This window comes from Neoarius graeffei, chromosome 18, assembly GCF_027579695.1.
Source record: "Neoarius graeffei isolate fNeoGra1 chromosome 18, fNeoGra1.pri, whole genome shotgun sequence".
Classification (NCBI taxonomy): domain Eukaryota; kingdom Metazoa; phylum Chordata; class Actinopteri; order Siluriformes; family Ariidae; genus Neoarius; species Neoarius graeffei.
In genome coordinates, this window is record NC_083586.1 from 40272141 (window position 1) to 40294979 (window position 22839).

At 39.6% G+C, this 22839-nt stretch overlaps 1 protein-coding gene across 1 annotated transcript in view; it reads right to left on the reverse strand.

Moving 5' to 3' along the window:
- sorcs3a (sortilin related VPS10 domain containing receptor 3a) overlaps positions 1–22839 on the reverse strand; it is a 602075-nt gene that overhangs the window by 61320 nt on the left and 517916 nt on the right. The window contains exons 10-12 of the mRNA XM_060898283.1: positions 15260–15406; positions 6158–6260; positions 1600–1676 (exon numbers count right to left, since the gene is read on the reverse strand). Coding sequence (XP_060754266.1) covers positions 1600–1676; positions 6158–6260; positions 15260–15406 — 327 coding nt within the window. The remainder of the gene's footprint in view (positions 1–1599; positions 1677–6157; positions 6261–15259; positions 15407–22839) is intronic.

The following is a 22839-nucleotide window of genomic DNA, read 5'->3' on the forward strand; positions in this document are numbered from 1 at the left end:
GAATTCGAATTACAGACTTTGATTTTATTCGTTTTTTTTTCTAATAGAAGAATTAATGAATTTAGGGCCACATGGCCCTAAATTCTCTGCTATTTTTTCCTGCTTCACCATGACCCAATTCAAGATACTACATCATGCATCACGTGGTGGGCTTTCCCCGTTCACGCAAGGCATTGTGGGATACAAATTTGAAACAGGAGAGAAAAATGGAGGACGTGAGGGTGCGAATGAAATGTGAAAGACTGACTACAGTAACGGAAAGCAAGAAGAAAAGACGTTATGTTGCGAAGGAAAGGAAACGCAGGACCAAACTAATAAATATAGACGGTCAGCGAGCACCTCGGTGTGATCAGCTGTTCGTTTAGTGACAGAATGATGTACAGTAACTGTCAGTGCACGGTCAAAGTAAACCTGCGCACGTGCACATGGATTTCCTCTGTCTGCTTGATTGCGCTAAGCGAGCGATTTCATGCACATTATTTGCTAGGAATCCCCTCAAATTAAATAACTTCCCAGCCACAGAATGGCCTGATATTTTGTGAGATATTACAGAAATAAACATATATCACAATGACCAAATTTTAGAGGGAAATAAATTTCACTGATTTTATGAACTCGAAAGGTCATCTCACTTTAAAACCGCACCACAGTTATGTTTAGATTTGTTGCACCAAAAGCAATATTCCTAAGATTTGTGATATGATTTCATACTAATTGGTCCAAAAATAAAATAAAATAAAATCAGACAGGCCCCATAATGCACTATGTACATTATGGGATATAATTGAGCATTTATGATCCAATTTATAAAGCATAATATCAATAACTCTAAAGTACTCTAATGTACTGTACTGCCACAAATACCGGTAATTATAACATATATAATGCCTTATGAATGTATTGTAAAATGATCTGAACTTGTTTTAGTTCGTTGTAAATCTGACCTTCATAGCCTTTCCATGTACTGCATAAAACCTGCAAATTTTACGAGCTGAGTTAAACAATGTGTTGTGAGAAAGTTAATATTTTACAGCTTGTATGCACTTTATATTTAGGGCTGCTGTCAGTACAAAATGGCAGGTCAGTAAAATAAAATCTAAATGAAAAGCTATAGCTATTTGCTATTTTATCGACCGCAAATAATGTGAACAGGAACCATGCTTTTCATTTAAGATGCAGATCCAGTGATTAAAATTTAAATTAGTGTAACAATCATGACCAAAACTATTCATATGCATCCTCAATATATCCATGGTATACTAGACTCCTATTAGAAGTTTATTTGGATGTTTGCCATCTTCATGTTTGTATATAATCACATGATTTTTTTTCTTTTCATTTTTTTTTCATTCTATCACCTCATATTGCTTATGTTTAAATATGATCATCTAGACATCATTGATAAGGCCTGTTCTGGACACCTTGATTCAGGACAAAACAACCACATAAGTTGACTCTAAATATGAAAAAAAAAATACTGGCATAGTAAATTTTGATCTATCTTATGAACTTTTAAACATTAAAATTTTAAGCATGAGTATCACAAGAATCCTCAGCTAATTTCAAGGAGATATGGATTAAAATTACAAGTCAACGTACCTGTCTCCAGGTATTGCCAGCATCTGATGATATGAACATTCCTACATTATTGTAGGAGAGCTCAGAGCCCATATTGCCTGAAGAGAAAAAAATGAAAAAAAAATGAAAAAAGTAAAATTCAAAAGAAGAAAAAAATGGCAAACACAAAATATTATTCGATATTTTGCCATTGGTCAAGACATGGTTTACATTTACAGTTACCCTGCATTCACAGTGGTCATGACCGCAACACAGCACATGGAAAATGTTCATTTTCAATAATTCATGCCAATTTACAGCCACGAGACTTAAAGCCTGCTAGTGACAAAGTGGCCGGAGTGAACTGAAGTGAAAAAACGGTGCCAGTGTGAGGGCAGGGTTTCAGAGCTATTTCCAGTTGATCAAATGGTCTGTATCGCTACGTTCACACTGCAAGGCTTAATGCTCAATTCCGATTTTTTTGTGAAATCCGATTTTTTTGTGAGGTCGTTCACATTAACAAATATATGCGACTTGTATGTGATCCTCAGTATGAACGAAAAGCGACCTAAAAGTGTTCCGCATGCGCACTGCAGGATACGACGACGTCACACGCAGTGAGCATGGCCAGTGTTTACGGAAGTAAAACCGCCCGGTTGCGGTATGACTCATCCAATCTAGCTTGAATAGCTGCATCCCCCCAAATGGAAATCAGCTCCCTAACCTCTGCGTCCTTCCATTGAGAAGATTCAGAACCTTCACAGCCCGAAGCGTCCCTCGCATTGATGTCATGCGCAGGGGCGCAGATACGTTTTTTGAACTGCGGGGGACAAAAAACTGGGGGGGACAAAGCTGCCAGCAAACCAATCCCAACCCCGATATGCCTGTCAAACTTGTTGTTAGTAACCATAGCAACCAAGCTCGAGCTCGCAACCTGTGCAGTCTGCGCAGCTCAACCAACCGAATATCAGTCTTTGTTTTGTTTTATGTGAGTTGTTGCAACTATGTATACACTGCCGTGCACCTCAATAAACCGAATGGTAATTAGTCTTTTGATTTTTCCGTGAGGTTTGCCTTATGCAAAGAAAGACAGCATAGACGTTTTTTCCTCCCTATAAGTGGGGGGGACCGAACGAGGTGAATTTAAATATGACTCGTCCCACCCTCTATCTGCGCCCGTGATTATGCGCCATGTTGTTGTAACTTTTTTGAGAGACCCGCCGCCTACTTCAGCGCAGAATAGTGACGTTTGTGGCTTGTTGATGACGTGTAAGTCGGATGAATGCGACCTGGCGGTTCAGACTGAAGTCGCATATGAAAAGAGCGGATAGGAATCGGAATTAGGACCACATATCCAAACAGCCTGGGTCGGATTTGAAAAAATCGGATCTGTGTCGTTCATATTGTCAATAAAAGATCGGATACAGGTCACATATGGGCGAAAAGATCGGATTTGAGTCACTTCAGCCTGCAGTGTGAACGTAGCCTAATAAGCTTGAATCAAGACTTGAATGTTTTTATTATTAAAATGTGAGACATTTCAGACACTTTGATAAATCATTTCATAGCAAACTGTTTAATCAAACCAATAAAGTGTACCTTTAGATTTTTGTATTTTATATTTTAAATAGTAAGAGTAAGTAAGTAAATAATAATAATAATAATAATTAGAAGGGGGTGGCACGGTGGTGTAGTGGTTAGCACTGTTGCCTCACAGCAAGAAGGTTCTGGGTTCAAGCCCAGCGGCTGACAGGGGCCTTTCTGTGTGGAGTTTGCATGTTCTCCCCGTGTCCGCGTGGGTTTCCTCCGGGTGCTCCGGTTTCCCCCACAGTCCAAAGACATGCAGGTTAGGTTAATTGGTGGCTCTAAATTGACCGTAGGTGTGAGTGTGAGTGTGAATGGTTGTTTGTCTCTATATGTCAGCCCTGCGATGATCTGGTGACTTGTCCAGGGTGTACCCCACCTCTCACCCATAGTCAGCTGGGATAGGCTCCAGCTTGCCCGCGACCCTGCACAGGATAAGCGGCTACAGATAATGGATGGATGATATCCGCAATATCTGAGAGTAGCATATTGTGGAATAATTTCTGATTACACTGGTATTACATCATCATCCCATCCTAACTATTACTACCAATCTATACAGATCCTACACAGTTTTTTGATGAATTAATCTCCACTATTCCCTATGGTTTTAATTACTCACTTAAACTTACATTAAGAACAGCATCTGTTACTTTTCTCCATATCTCCTTTGCATAAATACAACCTATTACAAGATGTTCAATAATTTCACCTTCAAAACAGTGATGCACAGGACATTGTGTACAGTAGCATTCAAAGCAGCTCCATGCGATGACACAAGACATAGCCAATCTACTAGCATTTACTCTGTGTTTGTTTATCATTACTCTGTCCTCATCATTATTAAGATATGAGAATGAGGTAGAGGTTAAGATGTTTTAGGACCACATTCTAGGAGCCATTCTTGAAGAAATATAGATCATTCCAATGGATTAACAAACAGACTTGAACATACTGTAGGCAAACAAACACTCAGAGCTTCGTCATGTTCATAATGCTTGTGTCACATATTGGCGTTTCAGCCTTGCGTATGTACAGTGTATCAGGATATGTGGCAGTAAGAAAGGAACGTCACAGCATCGCCAGCTTACAGTACATAGCTAATACTCTAGGATGTGTAACACGATCTCCTTGTATGCCAGGGTGCGGTGGATTTTTAAGTCTGTACTTAAAAATCCATAGCACATATGTAGCAGCCTTGATACATCACCCATACGTCACGGGTACGTCATGTGTAAAAACGAAAGCTACGCAGCAGTGATGCAATGGGAACGTTGCTCGAACACCTATTACACCATGCGAACGCTTTAGTTGACGTGTCTGATGAAGGTGGCTCTGGGGCTGGCTGGGTAGATGTGGCTGATATCTTCCCTCTTCCCTTGCCCTTCTTGGGTCCTGACTTCTTCACTGGCATGATACTTTCCTGACTGTGATGAATGACAACGAACACAGTGTGAACGCTGCAGATACGCCACAGCAAGGTCACACGTAAGAACGAAACACCACGCCAAGGCAATGCATCATATGCCAAGCATATGCCAAGCATATGCCTCAGTACTCCATATGTAACTTTACATCCCTTGAACCCCATACAAACCTCAGATATGCCACAGGAACGCCACACATACGCCGTGTATGTCACAAGACTTTAATTTTGGACAAAATGCGTCTCGTTTCTTGGCGTTTCACCCACACACCGCTTACGTGGCAAGATAAGAGACAGTGTGACACAAGCATAAGCAGTAGAAAGGCTGGCCCTGTGTTGATGTTTGTGTGCGCGTGTACTGGTACTTGCTACATATTCAGGATGGGAACATGTTTTTAACCAACAGAGTGAGGACATTTTGGCTGGTCCTCACATCTTCAAAGGAGTGTTTAAGGGTTAAGACCTAGTTTTAGGGTTCAGGTTAGAATTAGGTTTAGGTTAGAGTTAAGGTAAGGGTTAGGGGCTGGGGAATGCATTGGACTTCTCATCTCATTTCATTATCTCTAGCCGCTTTATCCTGTTCTACAGGGTCGCAGGCAAGCTGGAGCCTATCCCAGCTGACTACGGGCGAAAGGCGGGGTACACCCTGGACAAGTCGCCAGGTCATCACAGGGCTGACACACAGACACAGACAACCATTCACACTCACATTCACACCTACGGTCAATTTAGAGTCACCAGTTAACCTAACCTGCATGTCTTTGGACTGTTGGGGAAACCGGAGCACCCGGAGGAAACCCATGCAGACATGGGGAGAACATGCAAACTCCGCACAGAAAGGCCCTCGCCGGCCACGGGGCTCGAACCTGGACCTTCTTGCTGTGAGGCGACAGCACTAACCACTACACCACCGTGCCACCCCTGCATTGAACTTATTTAAATTTATTTTATTTTTATTTATTCTTTTTTCAGACAATTTTATCTTCTATTTTTAGACATGTTTACATCTTCTTTGATTCAGGAGCTTGGTAGCAAATTTGAATTTCCCTCCAGGGATTAATAAAGTAATTCTGATCTGATCTGATCTGATCTGATCTGATGTCAGTGAGTGTCCCCACAAAGATAGAAGTATGAGAGAGAGAGTTTGTGTGTGAGAGATTGATGTCCTGTGGTCTTGTTCACATGCTGTCATGATGAGATTTACACAAATACACAGAGTTAGTGTAGAAGCTTGAATCGGCTCTGAAGGATTTGCAGATCAGCCACGGCGTAGTGGCATGATATGTTTACACAAGCAAACAAAGTGAAAGACAAGCGCATCAATGCGTATTGCCACTCAGACATGTTTGCAAACAGCTTACTAGGATTTACTTAAGTAATTGACTGCACACAAGCCCATATATATTGAAGTACATGCTCATTGCTAAGGCTAATGAAGAACACACACCTGACATTGCAGCTGGAAACAATGTATTTAGATTTATACCTTGATAAAACATAAAATAAGCAGTGGACCAGCTTTCACATAATCTGGAATTTTTTTTTTAAATCTATCTATCACATTTGTGCTTAAAACCTTTTTTTTCTTACCTATAGCGATGATTACTCCTGGCACCGAGTTCTTGGTAGTAATACTTCCAGAGACGTAAGGGTTTTCTGACATTTGCAGCTGTAGATGTAGCGAACAAAATGGCTGGAACAGAGAGAAATAACACAAAGCCTTAGTGATGTTATTATGTGGCTGTCTATCAGACTGTGCCGATGTGACACTGCAGTCATTAAATGGATTTGAGCTGATGGGGGGGAACCGCACCTGAGTCACCTTGCAAGAATCATTTGCATTTGATACAGCATGTTATAAACCTACTTTTCACTTCAATAACTTTGACATTATATGGATATTATAGAAATAACACTATTTATGATAATACAGAAATAACTGGAAGTGCGACTCTGTTTATATTTGAATATCGCACTGCAAACCATGAGACAAGCGATGAACTAACTCACCACTAGGAGATTTTTTTAAGTTTGAGAAGTGCTCCTATATTACAGTATTTAGCTATCCGTACACATGGTCATAAATGTGTGGTGGTCTGGGAAAACCAGTCGGTTATCACTGTGGCTGAATTCTGTCAAATATTCTGGCAACGAGGCTTTTTTTTTTTTTTAACTTTCTAATCTTGCCTTAACTCTCTGCCTTCAAGTTGGGTGAATAAGGAATCAATGGAACAAACATAGCCTGCCGTCTGCCTGAAGATATTTTAATTGCTAGCTGGCTAATTAAGTGTGTTTTCCTCATGCAGTGAATGTCATGATGTGGCCGTGGTAATGTGCCATAGCGAAACGGCCATAAACCTAATAGATTGAGTTTGTAAACCATCGAAATGCCAGCTGTCAATTATCCATGATGCACACATGGCATCAGTGATTATTTCAGAAAAGATTTAAGCGCTAACTGTGATCAGTGTTGAGCCAAGCCTGACAGTGAGTATTAAATATGAAACTCAGGAAACAAGACCAAACAGGCTGATGCTTTTGATTAAACTGATGACTTTTTTTTCCAACATAATTTTATAATCTTTGGTAAGGAGTCATTAGTTTTGTATTTTTTAGGTTAAAAATGGATGGGGCATTTGTTTGTGATAGTCTGTCATCATCATCACCCCCCAGTTTTTAGTTTAGCCCCTTATGTAACCTATTGTATTTCTACTGTTATTTTATTGTTGTTCTAATAGGCACTGTATTTTTTTCGACCTTTATTTCTTGTACAGTTTTATTTTACATACAGTTTATTTTCAGCTTGTATTGTTATATTTTAACATACTGGGTTGGGTTTCCCAAAAGCCTCTTAATGCTAAGATCGTCTTAACTAGGAGAGAGAGTGTTCATTGTGCGGCTCGCTCTGCCATAATATTACCACAGAATACCATAATATAATATTAAACCTGATTCTATCCACATTCACTGGATATGAGCAATCACATGCTCTGATTGGCTACTCTACTACTAGGCTATTAGCTCATATACCATGAGTAGAGAGAAAACAAAATGGCGGCGCATATTGCTGAATCAACCCAGGACGAAATAAAAACTCTACTCGAAAACAAAACCCCAAAAAATAAAAAAACAACAAAATAAAAGTATAATAAAAGTATTTGATGGTAATAATGTATCTTTTTTCAAGAATTATTATTGTAGCATTGTTCACAAATTGCTAATGCCGTTTCACCGGTTTGTTTACATTCTAAGCGGAAATGATTTTGTCGGACGTTTTGTATAAAGTTTTTATTTATCGAATTTGCAAAAAGTAAAAATAGGAATGCTCTGTTTTTCAAAATCCAGTGAATGTGGGTAGAATAAAACAGTTATTCCACTCAATTTCGTCGTACATGGCTTATAGCCAACTCGGTGCTATGCGCCTCATCGGCTATCAGCTCATGTACGACTTGATTTCATGGAATAACTGTTAAATGTATTGATGATTCCAAATCTAGTTAATGTAAATAGAAAGAATTCTAATATGTAGGGATCATTTGTTCTTTTTTCATTTTTTAAAGAACAAATATATATATATATATATATATATATATATAGAGAGAGAGAGAGAGAGAGAGAGAGAGAGAGATGGTCAGGTTTGTTATTTTTTATATTTAATTTGTTACAGATTAAATTAATGCAAATTGTTGTTTATTTTGCTTGACAGATGTGTTAATGACCAGATTCTGAGGACAATTCCAAAGCTTGGGGCATGGCCATAATTAATGGGTGGAGTTAAGTTCAAATAACTGTTTCTCAGGAACCAGTTACCAAGGCTTTGGGAAGTTTTTTTACAATGAGTGCACGGACGTCATAGATCACTTCTTAAGGCTATATTTTTATAAATGTATTTGATTTATAAAAAGGTGAAATTATTCCAATCCAACCACAGAAATACTGCTAATACTGTTACTGTCTTTAAACCTGCTGATTGTTGTATTAATGAATCCTGAAATTCCATTAGAATGCTCACAAAATGCATTCTGGCATCTCCAAGGCCAAACAAATGTGGCAGTGTGTGGCTATTAATACAAATTAATCCAGTTTAAGGTGCCCTCTCGCAATCTTATTGTGAATGCTAATTGCCTTTTACACTCATTAGCAACAATGACAACGGGAGGATTTAGCATTAAAGCTGAAAAGCTCACTCTCCAGGGCTCTCTGCCACAACAAAAGACAATTATATCTGTTTGCTCTGTGCAACTGTCACCTTTCATCTTTTCAATGGCCAGGGAGACACTGTTAGAAGGACAGCAAAGATGACAGGGTTTAGTGGCACTAATCGAAAGGGCTATAGGGCACTAATTAGGGTGTCAGATGAACCTATTAAAGTAAACCTGCACTACAGTGACAATTGTAGTCATGTTTTCTGTTTTCATTTCATTCTCTTTTCTTTACTTGTTAGCTTCCAAAAGGAACATTACACCCGCCATGTTATACTCATCGCACTGGGCAAAATAAAGGAGGAGTCAGTTTGCCAGGGCCAGTTCATGATCATGCTATTTAATCCACACTGACGTTCTGTTGTTGTTGTTGTTGTTGTTATTGTTGTTAATCTTAGGCCATATTCAGAGATGGCTTACATGCACACATCAGAATCGAGTCCTTAAACCTAACTGAGGGTTTATTTAGTGTTTATTTAGAGGGTGTTATTTAGTAGCGGTTGTTCAAAAGTTATGCATAGCTATGTTCATTCAGTTTATTCTTCAAATCATGGGCACATTTTATTAACAGTAGAAACATCAGTGTTGTTTTACTATTTTGACAAAATGACAAATTAAATGTGCAGTAAAATTATATTACATCCCAAGCACGCTGGGATAGGCTCCAGCTTGCCTGCGACCCTATAGAACAGGATAAAGTGGCTAGAGATAATGAGATGAGAGAGAGATTAAAGGGGAACTGAAGTCATTTTTAAACTTGCTTTATTTCATAATTAACGTGTTATTCAATTACATTTTCGGTTTTAGTAACCTTATACTGTGACTCGCATTGGCAACTAATTGCAATTAAATATTATACTTATCAGCCTATTCATTGGCAGATGTTTATTGACATACTGCCACCTTGCACACTGTCATAATTTTTATGTTTATTTATTTATTTTTTTAAATGTGTTTAACTGTACTTCTCTGCATGCCTTTAAATTGCCCCAAGGGACAAATAAATTTATTTGAATTTGAATTGAATTCGTTTTTTAGCCATGTTGAATTTAGTTCGTTTGGTCCACGGCAGGCGTCGCTTATCCGCGCGATCTTCACGAGACTTGTGTGAGACTTCAAAACGTCAAGTGTCAGCCAGGTGTCAGTCCGGCCATTTTGAAAACTGTTTTCCAAACGAAATATTGCACAAAAATGAGTTTAAATAACGATTACTGCCTACTTTTTAAAAATTTTCCTGATTGCTATCAAAACCGGCTTGATTACGTCAGCATTCGAAAGAGGGCGTGCGCATCTTTTGACAATGTTGGCAGATGTTGGTCACTTTGATTTCCGCTGTACGTTTTACTTCCGTCCTACGATGTCTCGCACAGGTCTCAACGAATCTCGTTTATGGCCACTGCTTTGACATATGGACTAATATATTACATAGCATATTTCAAACACTCATAACTTGCTATAGTAGTGACAAAATATCTATCAAAAATGCATTCCTATATTTAATAAAATGAGATAAATTGAATTTTGAGAATAAAGAAATTGCCTTCAGTTCTCCTTTGAGTGTCTTATGGTTTTATTAAGTGATGCTCACAATTTACTGTCAGCACACAATAATAATAATAATAATAATAATAATAATAACAACAACAACAACAACAACAGCAACAACAACAAGTGCTGCCAGGCAAAACAAACTTCACCCGGTAGCACTTATTTGAGTGTGAGAACAACTGATTCAATCTCACAAGTGTGGTCTCTGTTCTTTCAAGGTCACTAATACTAATGAGAACATTTTGTTTCACAGCTGTAGTGTAAAGACTAAATATCTGCCAAAAAGCTTAAAAAAAAACCTAACAAAACTTTTTATTTGACTTTTCAGAAGAACCAAACAAAAGCTGTGATAATCAAAAGGTAAATTTTCTTAAAAGAAACTTATAAACTAAAATAAGCTGATTATCTTCCGATACTATGAAGTTATAAGGAGGTTTCTCTTATTTCGTTTCTAGTTCTGATTAGTTCTGAAGTTTATCAAGAAATAGAACGGGTAATCGAGCTTGATCAGGATAAGTGCTGATTGGTTACAAACGCTATGTCCTAAATCACTCGTTCACTACACCCTACTCACTGTATAGGGAATTACAACCCTGATTCCAAAAAAGTTGGGACAAAGTACAAATTGTAAATAAAAACGGAATGCAATGATGTGGAAGTTTCAAAATTCCATATTTTATTCAGAATAGAACATAGATGACATATCAAATGTTTAAACTGAGAAAATGTATCATTTAAAGAGAAAAATTAGGTGATTTTAAATTTCATGACGACACCACATCTCAAAAAAGTTGGGACAAGGCCATGTTTACCACTGTGAGACATCCCCTTTTCTCTTTACAACAGTCTGTAAACGTCTGGGGACTGAGGAGACAAGTTGCTCAAGTTTAGGGATAGGAATGTTAACCCATTCTTGTCTAATGTAGGATTCTAGTTGCTCAACTGTCTTAGGTCTTTTTTGTCATATCTTCCATTTTATGATGCGCCAAATGTTTTCTATGGGTGAAAGATCTGGACTGCAGGCTGGCCAGTTCAGTACCCGGACCCTTCTTCTACGCAGCCATGATGCTGTAATTGATGCAGTATGTGGTTTGACATTGTCATATTGGAAAATGCAAGGTCTTCCCTGAAAGAGATGTCGTCTGGATGGGAGCATATGTTGCTCTAGAACCTGGATATACCTTTCAGCATTGATGGTGTCTTTCCAGATGTGTAAACTGCCCATGCCAAACGCACTAATGCAACCCCATACCATCAGAGATGCAGGCTTCTGAACTGAGCACTGATAACAACTTGGGTCGTCCTTCTCCTCTTTAGTCCGAATTACACGGCGTCCCTGATTTCCATAAAGAACTTCAAATTTTGATTCGTCTGAACACAGAACAGTTTTCCACTTTGCCACAGTCCATTTTAAATGAGCCTTGGCCCAGAGAAGACGTCTGCGCTTCTGGATCATGTTTGGATACGGCTTCTTCTTTGAACTATAGAGTTTTAGCTGGCAACGTCGGATGGCATGGTGAATTGTGTTCACAGACAGTGTTCTCTGGAAATATTCCTGAGCCCATTTTGTGATTTCCAATACAGAAGCATGCCTGTATGTGATGCAGTGCCGTCTAAGGGCCCAAAGATCACGGGCACCCAGTATGGTTTTCCGGCCTTGACCCTTACGCACAGAGATTCTTCCAGATTCTCTGAATCTTTTGATGATATTATGCACTGTAGATGTTGATATGTTCAAACTCTTTGCAATTTTACACTGTCGAACTCCTTTCTGATATTGGTCCACTATTTGTCAGCGCAGAATTAGGGGGATTGGTGATCCTCTTCCCATCTTTACTTCTGAGGCCAAGTTTACATTAGACCATATCTGTCTTGTTTTCTTCGCGGATGCACTGTCCGTTTACATTAAAACGCCTGGAAACGCCGGGAAACGGGAATCCGCCAGGGTCCACGTATTCAATCCAGATCGTGTCTGGTCCGGTGCTGTGTAAACATTGAGAATACGCAGATACACGGATACGCTGTGCTGAGCTCTAGCTGGCGTCGTCATTGGACAACGTCACTGTGACATCCAAATTCCTGATTCGCTGGCGTTGGTCATGTGACGCGACTGCTGAAAAACGGCGCGGACTTCCGCCTTGTATCACCTTTCATTAAAGAGTATAAAAGTATGAAAATACTGCAAATACTGATGCAAATACTGCCCATTGTGTAGTTATGATTGTCTTTAGGCTTGCCATCCTTCCACTTGCAAGTGGTAAGTGATATGCGCTGGGATCACACACACAGCGGCTCAGTCCCGAATCACAGCTTGTTCACTTCACTCGCGTGCTCTGTGAGCTGCGCAGGGCCGGAGTGCGCACCCTACAGAGGGCACTCGCTGTTCAGGGCGGAGTGATTTGGAGCGCAGGATGCCTGCGGAGCTGAGCGTATCCGTGTATTGGTGTTGCTGTGTGCACGCGAATCGTGTATTGGTGTTGCTGTGTGCACACTAATCGTTTTAAAAACGTTAATCTGATGATCCGCTGATATGGTCTAATGTAAACCCCACCTGAGAGCCGCTGCCACTCCAAGATGCTCTTTTTATACCCAGTCATGTTGATGACCTATTGCCAATTGACCTAATGAGTTGCAATTTGGTCCTCCAGCTGTTCCTTTTTTGTACCTTTAACTTTTCCAGCCTCTTATTGCCCCTGTCCCAACTTTTTTGAGATGCGTTGCTGTCATGAAATTTCAAATGAGCCAATATTTGGCATAAAATTTCAAAATGTCTCACTTTCGACATTTGATATGTTGTCTATGTTCTATTGTGAATACAATATCAGTTTTTGAGATTTGTAAATTATTGCATTCTGTTTTTATTTACAATTTGTACTTTGTCCCAACTTTTTTGGAATCGGGGTTGTACTATATAGAGGACTATATAGTGGGCTCAGTGAATAAATGATAAAACTTCTTCTTTGCTGTGGCACTACTTTTCGTGATGCATTGTGAGATACTTTGAGTGCACTATATAGGGTGTAATAATGCTCACTATACATTCGGACAGCACTACAAAATGGCAACCTGACTATATAGTCCACTATGTAGTGAGTAGGGAGTGATTTGGGACACATTCAGGACATTGGGACACCATTTGAACCAAAAATGATTTTGACCTTTTTGGTGACCTTGACCTTGACCGGATGACCCTCAAAATGTTGGAGGTTCTATTTGAGACCAATGCCCATCTATCCTGAAAGTTTCATTAAGACTGGTCCAGCTGTTTTCCCGTAATGTTGCTAACAAAAAAAACAAACAAACAAAGAAACCCCACCGAAAACAATACCTCGCCCACTGGTGGGCTTCATCCCAGGTGAGCTACATAATAATAAAAACAAGAAGAAGAAGAAGAAAAATGCATGCATGTACTGGATCAAGTACTATTTTTATTTGTAAGCTGTCTTTTGCATCTACATCATATTGCTTTACATTTGACAAGTCAAAGTCCCTCTCACACCAGAATCTGGTCTTCCCAGGCAGTCTCCTGTACCAGTACTAAACAGCTCTTTAAGGCGTATGGGTGCGGCGTCGATCTCCGTTTCGATAGCCCTCGGCCTCTCGCCTATACAGCTAGGGTTACAGTGGGGAGCTAGTCCTCTGGTAACCGCAAGAGTTTGACTTCCCCACTCGCATCTGTATTGCAGCGTGCCTTGCCAGATGGTAGTAGGTACCATTTTTATGATGGTCTTTGGTATGACCTGACCGCAAGTAGAACTTGTGATCTCCCAGTCTGGAGGCGGACTACACACTAGGCCAACTCGCAATCATTACATTTGACAGCAACGAAAAAAAAGTTATTTCCTTCTTCAGTCCGCATTTTCTATCCCTTTTTTCAAGTTTAAAGCCAAGCATTTGGTTTTAAAGACATTACTAAAATCATTATTGAAATACCCCACCATCTCAGAAAAATCTGGCAACCTCAGAGGTGTGAACTACAAGCAGGTAATTAGCGGAATCTGAATGGGGAGTCAAAAAAAAAAAAAAATCGCCTCGGTTCTTCACCGAGCTCTGAATATGTGCAAATTTTCCTGTGTCAAAATTGGTGTAACTATTGGATTTAAGTCACCAACTGTGAACAGCTCACTAATTGAAATGCTGAGTGAAAGTCTGAGCTCTTGAAGGAGAAAAGCCTTATCTGGGGTCTAACTGTGCCCTCTCAGCATTGAACACTGTGGAGACTTATGGACGGTGGTGTGCAAATCTAGCTTTCTGTTATCTGTCCTCATCACAGTACTTGAATACTAGTAAAGAAAGAAAGAAAGAAAGAAAGAAAGAAAGAGCATGCACTAATGAGCTTGACTAATTGTTCGGCTTCTATTATTTATAGCTTTGCTCGTGCTCTTGGGTGAACAGTCAACCAATCAAGATGTAGCTGCCATCTGTTTCTTGTTGTATCTGGAAAGACCTTTCTTTCATGTAAATGATGATTTTATAGAAGTTATCCGATGTACCTTTTTCGAAAGTTTGTAATATTATCTTTGATTATACACACACACACCGAACATGTTGCCTTTTATCTTGGGAGAAGGAGCATTACTTTGCATGAATCTCGGAGTTAATTATGCGCAAAGCTGTCTTTTGTCTTAATAAAGTACACTCGCAACTTAATGAGAATTTAATGAGGAATAAAACTTTTGAAAAATATGCTGTCAGTGAGCAAGAGATTCTACGCCCACCTTGAGTTAGTAGGGAGGGCCAGAAGTGACTGCAGTTGGAGTTTTTTTTGTTGTTTTTTTTTTACAATTTGCATTAAAAAAATGGTTACAGTATCCATGAAGCCCAACTGACATTATATATTTGTTGATTTTATATGACTCAAAATTATCATTTATTCACCGCGTATTAATTTTACTTTCCATCATTCATTCCTTTCCCCTCTCCCTTGCTTTCCTCATCTCACCTGCACGCAGTAAATCTCGTTCCCTTCCAGGTCCGTAGTGGGCGCCTGCAGCAGCCTCCAGTCCCGGCCCTTGTTGTAAGTGATGTATGTCTTCACCTGGTTCTCCACTTTTCGATTAGCGATCAGCATGCCTTTGATTCCTGATACCTAGAGGAAGTAGGGAAATTAAGTGTCTGCTAATGTTTACACATTTTGCACAGAAGCTCTGCATTTTAACATCATAGTGTGCTAGGATGAGTCATCACTCAAAAACTTTGCTCAAAGAGCATGAATAAAAATGGCAGACGAGCCATTAATATGAATCTGGAATGAGCAATCATTTGTAGCTGTTTTGATCTCTCAGATATTAACAGAGATGAATGGAAGCCTTGACCCTTTCCACATATCTCACATTAGTAATCGTTTGACCAGTCCTCATGAAATAAGATAGCACCCTAGCTTTCTGTCAAGATAAATGGAGGATGTTTTGGAGGTCACAGTAAACAAGTATACAGCTAACGTCAGTTAACAAAGTATTTAATTGGGATTGCAGAAAAATTTCAGCCACCTGAAACAACACTTTTTGGGGGAAAACAACAACAACAACGTTCTACAAGATTGTGATGACCCCCTGGGTGTCATCTTAAAGTGTGCTTCCCAGGTGGTGTCATCTTGGGGGTGTCTGTTTACGACCTGTCTTTTCCACGCGGGTAATTAGTGGCAATTCGGTACACCTGGGTCCGGTGTACTGAGTTTGGTAAAAGCCATCTTCATATTCATTCTCTCTCTGGCTGGTGCTCTGACTTGACTGTTTCTCTTTCTCTCTTTTCCCTTCTCTCCCTCCTTCATTTGCTTGGTTATGCTACTTTAGTTTATTCCTTACGTTTTGTACCATACAACACTGGCATATGCATCTCTCACTCATCCACACCCTACACCACTGACTTCTCTGATTACCCTCTTTGTGTTGTTTAAAATATAATTTGGCCTCTTGATTTTGCTTAATCTGGATTAATAAAATACTTTTGTTCAACGTTTATGGTGGTGCGTCTCCCTTTGTTGTGGCTGTTGAGCCAGCCCTTATCAAAAATAAGTCTACTTCAAGTTCATTTTATTAAGTATACTTAAGTAAAGTTAAAGTATATTTCCTTAAGTATACTTTTGTGCACCAAATATACTGATATCAATGTACTTACAGTATACTTGTAAGTAAACTAATCTAATGCTTCTTGGGACTAAATTGGCCTGCTTTTAGTCTATAAAAAGTATACTTTAAGTCTAAGAGATGTAAACTCTGAGTATACAACTAGTAATTTTTTTATTTTGTACTGCAAGTATACCACAAGTAAACTTGTATACTAATAGTTTACTAGTTCTATACTTGTAGTCCACTCTTTAGTTTACAAAAGCATACTTCACAGGATACTGGAAATATACAATGAGTTTACTTGTTTTATTTGTCTGCTTTATCTGTCTCTTTGTGGGTTAATAATACTATGTACACTACCGTTCAAAAGTTTGGGGTCACCCAGACAATTTTGTGTTTTCCATGAAAAGTCACACTTTTATTTACCACCATAAGTTGTAAAATGAATAGAAAATATAGTCAAGACATTTTTCTGGCCATTTTGAGCATTTAATCGACCCCACAAATGTGATGCTCCAGAAACTCAATCTGCTCAAAGGAAGGTCAGTTTTATAGCTTCTCTAAAGAGCTCAACTGTTTTCAGCTGTGCTAACATGATTGTACAAGGGTTTTCTAATCATCCATTAGCCTTCTGAGGCAATGAGCAAACACATTGTACCATTAGAACACTGGAGTGAGAGTTGCTGGAAATGGGCCTCTATACACCTATGGAGATATTGCACCAAAAACCAGACATTTGCAGCTAGAATAGTCATTTACCACATTACCAATGTATAGAGTGTATTTCTGATTAGTTTAAAGTGATCTTCATTGAAAAGAACAGTGCTTTTCTTTCAAAAATAAGGACATTTCAAAGTGACCCCAAACTTTTGAACGGTAGTGTACATAAAAGATAAGTTTAAGTTCCAACACTGTTTACTCTTAAGCTATTCCACCACAGAGCCGACCACAAACTTATGGTACATGTAGGTTTAAAAGATGGGATTTAAAACATGCTGCCGTATGTCACAAAGAAGCCAATATGTGTGAAAAAGAAGTATTTTATAGGCTACTATCAAAAGGATAAGCACAACTACAGGGCAAGTACACTTAAACATAAGGCACAAATATTTTAATACTTTATTACACTTTTGTTAAGTATATCTTGATCAAAAGTTTAAGTATAAGCTTAATATACTTAGACTTTTCCATATACTTTTTAGTATAAACCAAGTATACTTATGTATAACTTTATTAAGTATATCTCTGATAAGTAAATAGAAAGTAAACTGAAGGCATACTCTCTTATTTTTAGTTTAAAAGAAGTATACTAGAAGCACACTTGAATAAACTTCTTTTTTGTAAGGGAGGTCATAACAGAGATTGTCAAAACAGTTTACAAATTATTTTCATGGTAATTATTTTACAGTTTCTACAAAGGATGTTAGACAAGTGATCGATTTGTAAAAGAAGGACGATATCCAAAAAAAAAAATTCTAACTGATTATTCTATTTTGACCCCCACCTCCTTCTACAGTATGTGACATTATTCTATCTACATTCACTGGATATGAGCAATCGCACACTCTGATTGGCTACTCTACTCCTAGGCTATCAGCTCATATGGACCCTTTTCACGTGACGTCACGACAAACGCGGCCGCCATTTTGGACGTGTACTACCAGTAGTTTACCACAGCCAACACTGAGGAACGGCAGCAAAGAAAGTTTTTACTTTCAGCAAGACTTCCATCATGCCACTATATTGTTGTGCACCTGGATGTAGTAACCATCAACAAACAAGGCAAGGTTTATCATTTTATCGGATCCCGACGGAGAAGATGGATAGCGGCCATTAACAGATTGGCAGCCCTCAGCATACCAACGCTTGTGTAGTGACCATTTTGTTGGAGGTAAGACGAATAAAATTAGTCAGAAAAGGCATTACATTGCTGTTAACATTCTGTGGCGGCGAGTGTGTAACCAAATAGGCTAAAATAACCCATTGTAACCTCTTTGTTCTTCTGTAGTAGCTATTGTTGACTAGCTAATGTCAACAAGTAGCTGGTATGTTACTGTAGCAATGTTTACGTTCAGTCATTTGGATGACTGTTAAAACCTTTCAGTCTCAAGTTTTTCCTTTACTGGATTTACTAGTTTACTGTAATTATGATCCGGCAGCTATTTACACCGGATCCAGTATAAATAGCTGCCGGAGCCAACGTCCGAGGTTCCGGAGCGCGCTCCGGCTTGCTCTCTCTCAAATTAAGCAGCGCGCGCCGGCTTGCTCCCGGAGTGCTCCGGCCGAGGTTCCCCTCAAATTAAGCAGCGCGCGCCGGCTTGCTCCCGGAGTGCTCCGGCCGAGGTTCCCCTCAAATTAAGCAGCGCGTGCCGGCTTGCTCCCGGAGTGCTCCGGCCAAGGTTCCGGAGCACACTCCGGCCGAGGTTGCCCTCAAATTAAGCAGCGCGCTCCGTAACCTCGGCCGGAGCACTCCTGGAGCAAGCCGGAGCGCGCTCCGGAACCTCGGCCGGAGCACTCCTGGAGCAAGCCGGAGCGCGCTCCGGAACCTCGGACGTTGGCGTGTATGTGTATGGCGATGGGTTTTTAATGACATAGGTATACAGATCATGTGGGCCGAAGTCAGGTAAAGACGAGGGCTTTGTGTACTTCCGTACGTCAGTGAACAATCCTGGTGGAAGCAGGTAAACGTCGTTCTCTAAGCCTGCTAACCTCAATTTTTGCAAATACCTCTCCCTCTGCTCGCCCTGTAAATGCCCTACGTCGCTGGATAGTGAAGGTGTTTTCTGCATCTCGCTCCTTTTTCTTTTATGTTTTTCGTTTGTCGCCTTCCTCGCATTCAAACTGATTCAAGCCGAAGTCCACTACATGTCCAAAATGGTGGTCGCATTTACGAAGGTCACGTGACTGAAAAGGGTCTATACCATGAGTAGAAAAAAACAAAATGGCGGAGCATATTGCTGAACCAACCATGGATGAAATAAAAACTCTATTCGAAAACAAAACCCCAAAAAATACAAAAAAAGCAACAAAATATGGAATGAAAGTATTTGATGGTAAGAACGCATCTTTTTTAATTTTTCAAGAATTATTATTATGATTATTATTATAGCGTTTTTCAAAAAAAAAATTTTTTAGACTGGTTCAAAAGCTCAAAGAAGTTTGAAAATTACGTCACTGAAATGTCCAAGGAAGAATTGAATAAGTGTCTAAAGCTATTCTATACCTCGGCACGACAGCAAGATGGCACTTTCTACAAATAAAACAACGCTAAAGTCAATTTGTGCAGCCATTGATAGGTTTTTAAGAAGTCCGCCAAAGTGGAAATGATTTTGTCGGCCGTTTTATATAAAGTTTTTATTTATCGAATTTGCAAAAAAAATGCTCTGTTTCTCAAAATCCAGTGAATGTGGACAGAATAAAACTCAGTCTTATTCTACTCAGTCTTGTCATTCATGGCTTGTAGCCAACTCAGCACTACAGTACGTGCCTCATTGGCTATCAGCTCATGCATGACTCAGTTTCAGGGAATAACTGTTAAATATTCCTAGTTGGCGTGTGCATTAAGCAGATGAGACTATGCAGGTGCACACAAGGATCTCCGTGGTCTTCATCCTGATCACCTGTTAGCTCCTCCTCTAATTACACCACCCGCAATTCCAGTCCACCTTTGTCAGCATCATCCCATTTACTTGGCTGACGAACTCAACACCATTTGTTTTGACAGCAACCACCTCATTGCTTGGCCCTTTTGAAACAAATCCAAACTTAGCCGTATTGAGTCATGACAGACCAATGCAGGCCGAGGTGTTTTGAAATGTCTCCTCGGCGAAGCAGGAGACGGGTAAGTGGCACTAATGGCCAGTGTGTCTGACAGTGTGGCACTGGACAGGCACAGCTAATGAGAGGCCCTCCTCCTCTGCTGGGAAGCCACGTCAATCACCGATCATGCTGATTGTTTATTATCTTTCTTTGCCTCCATCCTTCCTTTACAAGCATCCAGAAGAGGACAGTGTTGGAGTGAAGCATCAGGATCTAGCTAGAATCAAACACCTGTGTTACTATTAAAATATACAGCATTCTTTTTGGGTTCTCTGCTGTTTCAGTATGGCTGTTTTGGTTTACATGTTGTGCTAAAGTTGGTGCAGGAAGAGGAGGAAAGGATGCCAAATGAAAAAGCATACAAGAAGTTGAACAATAGATCAGACAAAGGCCTCTGTGGGCAAACAGGAGAAACTTCAAATTTAAGATAATATCCTACAAGGTCTGACAGCTCTGCTCTATCTGCAAGGCCAGCAGCATTGTAATTGATCCCTGTGGCAGAGTATCACAATCACTGTGCAACCGAGGCAGGCAGACTACAACACACCACTGCTCCCCCACTACTCAAACCTCCAATTGGACTAATCGAGACCATCCTCAACACCCATCCGAACTAGACCATGCAACCGTAACTCATAAGCCCTTTTTATACAGATATTCTGCAATATTCCTATAAAGAAGATTCCTTCATATTCCAGCTTTGATTGCTTACACTAGACCAAATAAAGCCTGCGTAAAGTGGTGCCAGTGTGTGTTTTTACACAGCATGGGACGTTCCGCAACTAAAGGCATGACGTGTGACACGACAGAGCGTTGGGATGCAGGGTGGCGTATAAAGAGGATATTACATGGTTGTGCGAAGATATGAAGTTTATGTTTGAGTGGTGAATATATGCAGTTGTGGTCAGAAGTTTACATACAGTGACATGAATGTTATCTTGGATATGAATGTCATGGCAATATTTGGGCTTTCAGTCATTTCTTTGAACTGTTCTTTTTCTGTGGCAGAATGTACAGCATACATCTTTAATTAAAAAAATATACTAGAATTTGGTGCACAAGTTTTAATTTTCTTTGGGTTTTCTGAGATCAACATAGAGTCAAAATTATACAGACAGAGTCAAAAAAATATACATACAGCACACTTAATATTTGGGTAAAATGTCTCTTCGCAAGAGTCACCTTGACCAAACATTTTTGTTTACCATGAACAAGCTTCTGGCAGAATCCTGGTTGGATATTTCATGACTCTTCATGGTACAATTGGTAGAATTCAATTTTTTTTTTATTGGCATGGACTCAACTTATAAGCATGGTCCATATATTTTCAATAGGATTTTTCTGATGGTTTATGCTGAAGAATTCTGAGGTAGTCCTCCTTCTTCATTATTCCATCCACTTTGTGCAATGAACCAGTTCCACTGGCAGCAAAACAGTCCCAGAGTATGATGATCCTACCACCATCAGCTGGTACAGTGTCCCTCTGTACATGGTGGTCATTGTGGCCAAACAACTCAATATTTGTCTCATCTGACCATACAGCTACCCTCCAGAAGGCTTTTTCTTTGTCTGTGTGGTCAGCTTCAAACTTTAGTTAAGCTTGAAGGTGTCAATTTTGGAGCAGAGGGTTATTTCTTGGACAGCAGCCTCTTAGTCCATGGTGAGCTGAACTGTAGACAGTGATCCATCAACTTCCAGCTCATGGCAGGGATATGCCATGGTGGTTCCCAGGTTGTTCCTGACCATCCAAACCGATGTCCTTTCAGCTGAGGGTGACAGTTTGGGTTTTCTTGAAGCAAAGTGGCTTGGCAAAGTGACTACACCTCACAATAACTTGGATACAATTGTTTGAACTCATCTTGGAATTTGCAGTTGTTTAGAAATGGCTCCAAGAGACATTCCGGAGTAGTGTATATCTGTGATCCTCTTTCTCAGATCTGCACTGAGTTCCTTGGACTTTCCCATTTTACTGTGTGTTGGTCAATCCAATGAGTGCTGTAAACAAACCCTTTTTATGAAGGCACAGAGAAGCTACCAGCTGTAGTTAATCATAATCACTAAAAGGAAGTTAAGAGACCTCGGCCTTGGCAAGATAAGAGACGTTTTGGAAGTTTCAGCACCTCTGAATTAATAATCTAAGTCAGCGTATGTAAATTTTTGACCCTGTCTTGATTTCAGAAAACCCAAAGAAAATTAAAACTTGTGCACCAAATTCTAGTGTATTTTTTTTATTAATTATGTATGTTGTACATTCATTCTGCCATAGAAAAAGAACAGTTCAAAGAAATTGCTGAAAGTCTAAATGTTGCCATGACATTCATATCCAAGATGGCATTCATGTCACTGTATGTAAACTTCTGATGACAACTGTATATTATGAGTGAGCAAAGTGAACAAGTGATATATTTTTCAACATGAGAAGATGAACCTCATATCTTTGTGCGGCCGTGCAATGTTCTTTATATTATATAAACACACACACACACACACACAAAAAAAAAAAAAAAGAATCAAAAGAATTTAAAATTTTGAAACCATTCGCCATTTTGACAACTAGTCAGCGGGAAAACACTGGGAGTGATATCATCGGAGTGAAATATCGGGAATTATTATACATACAGGACACATTTTCCAT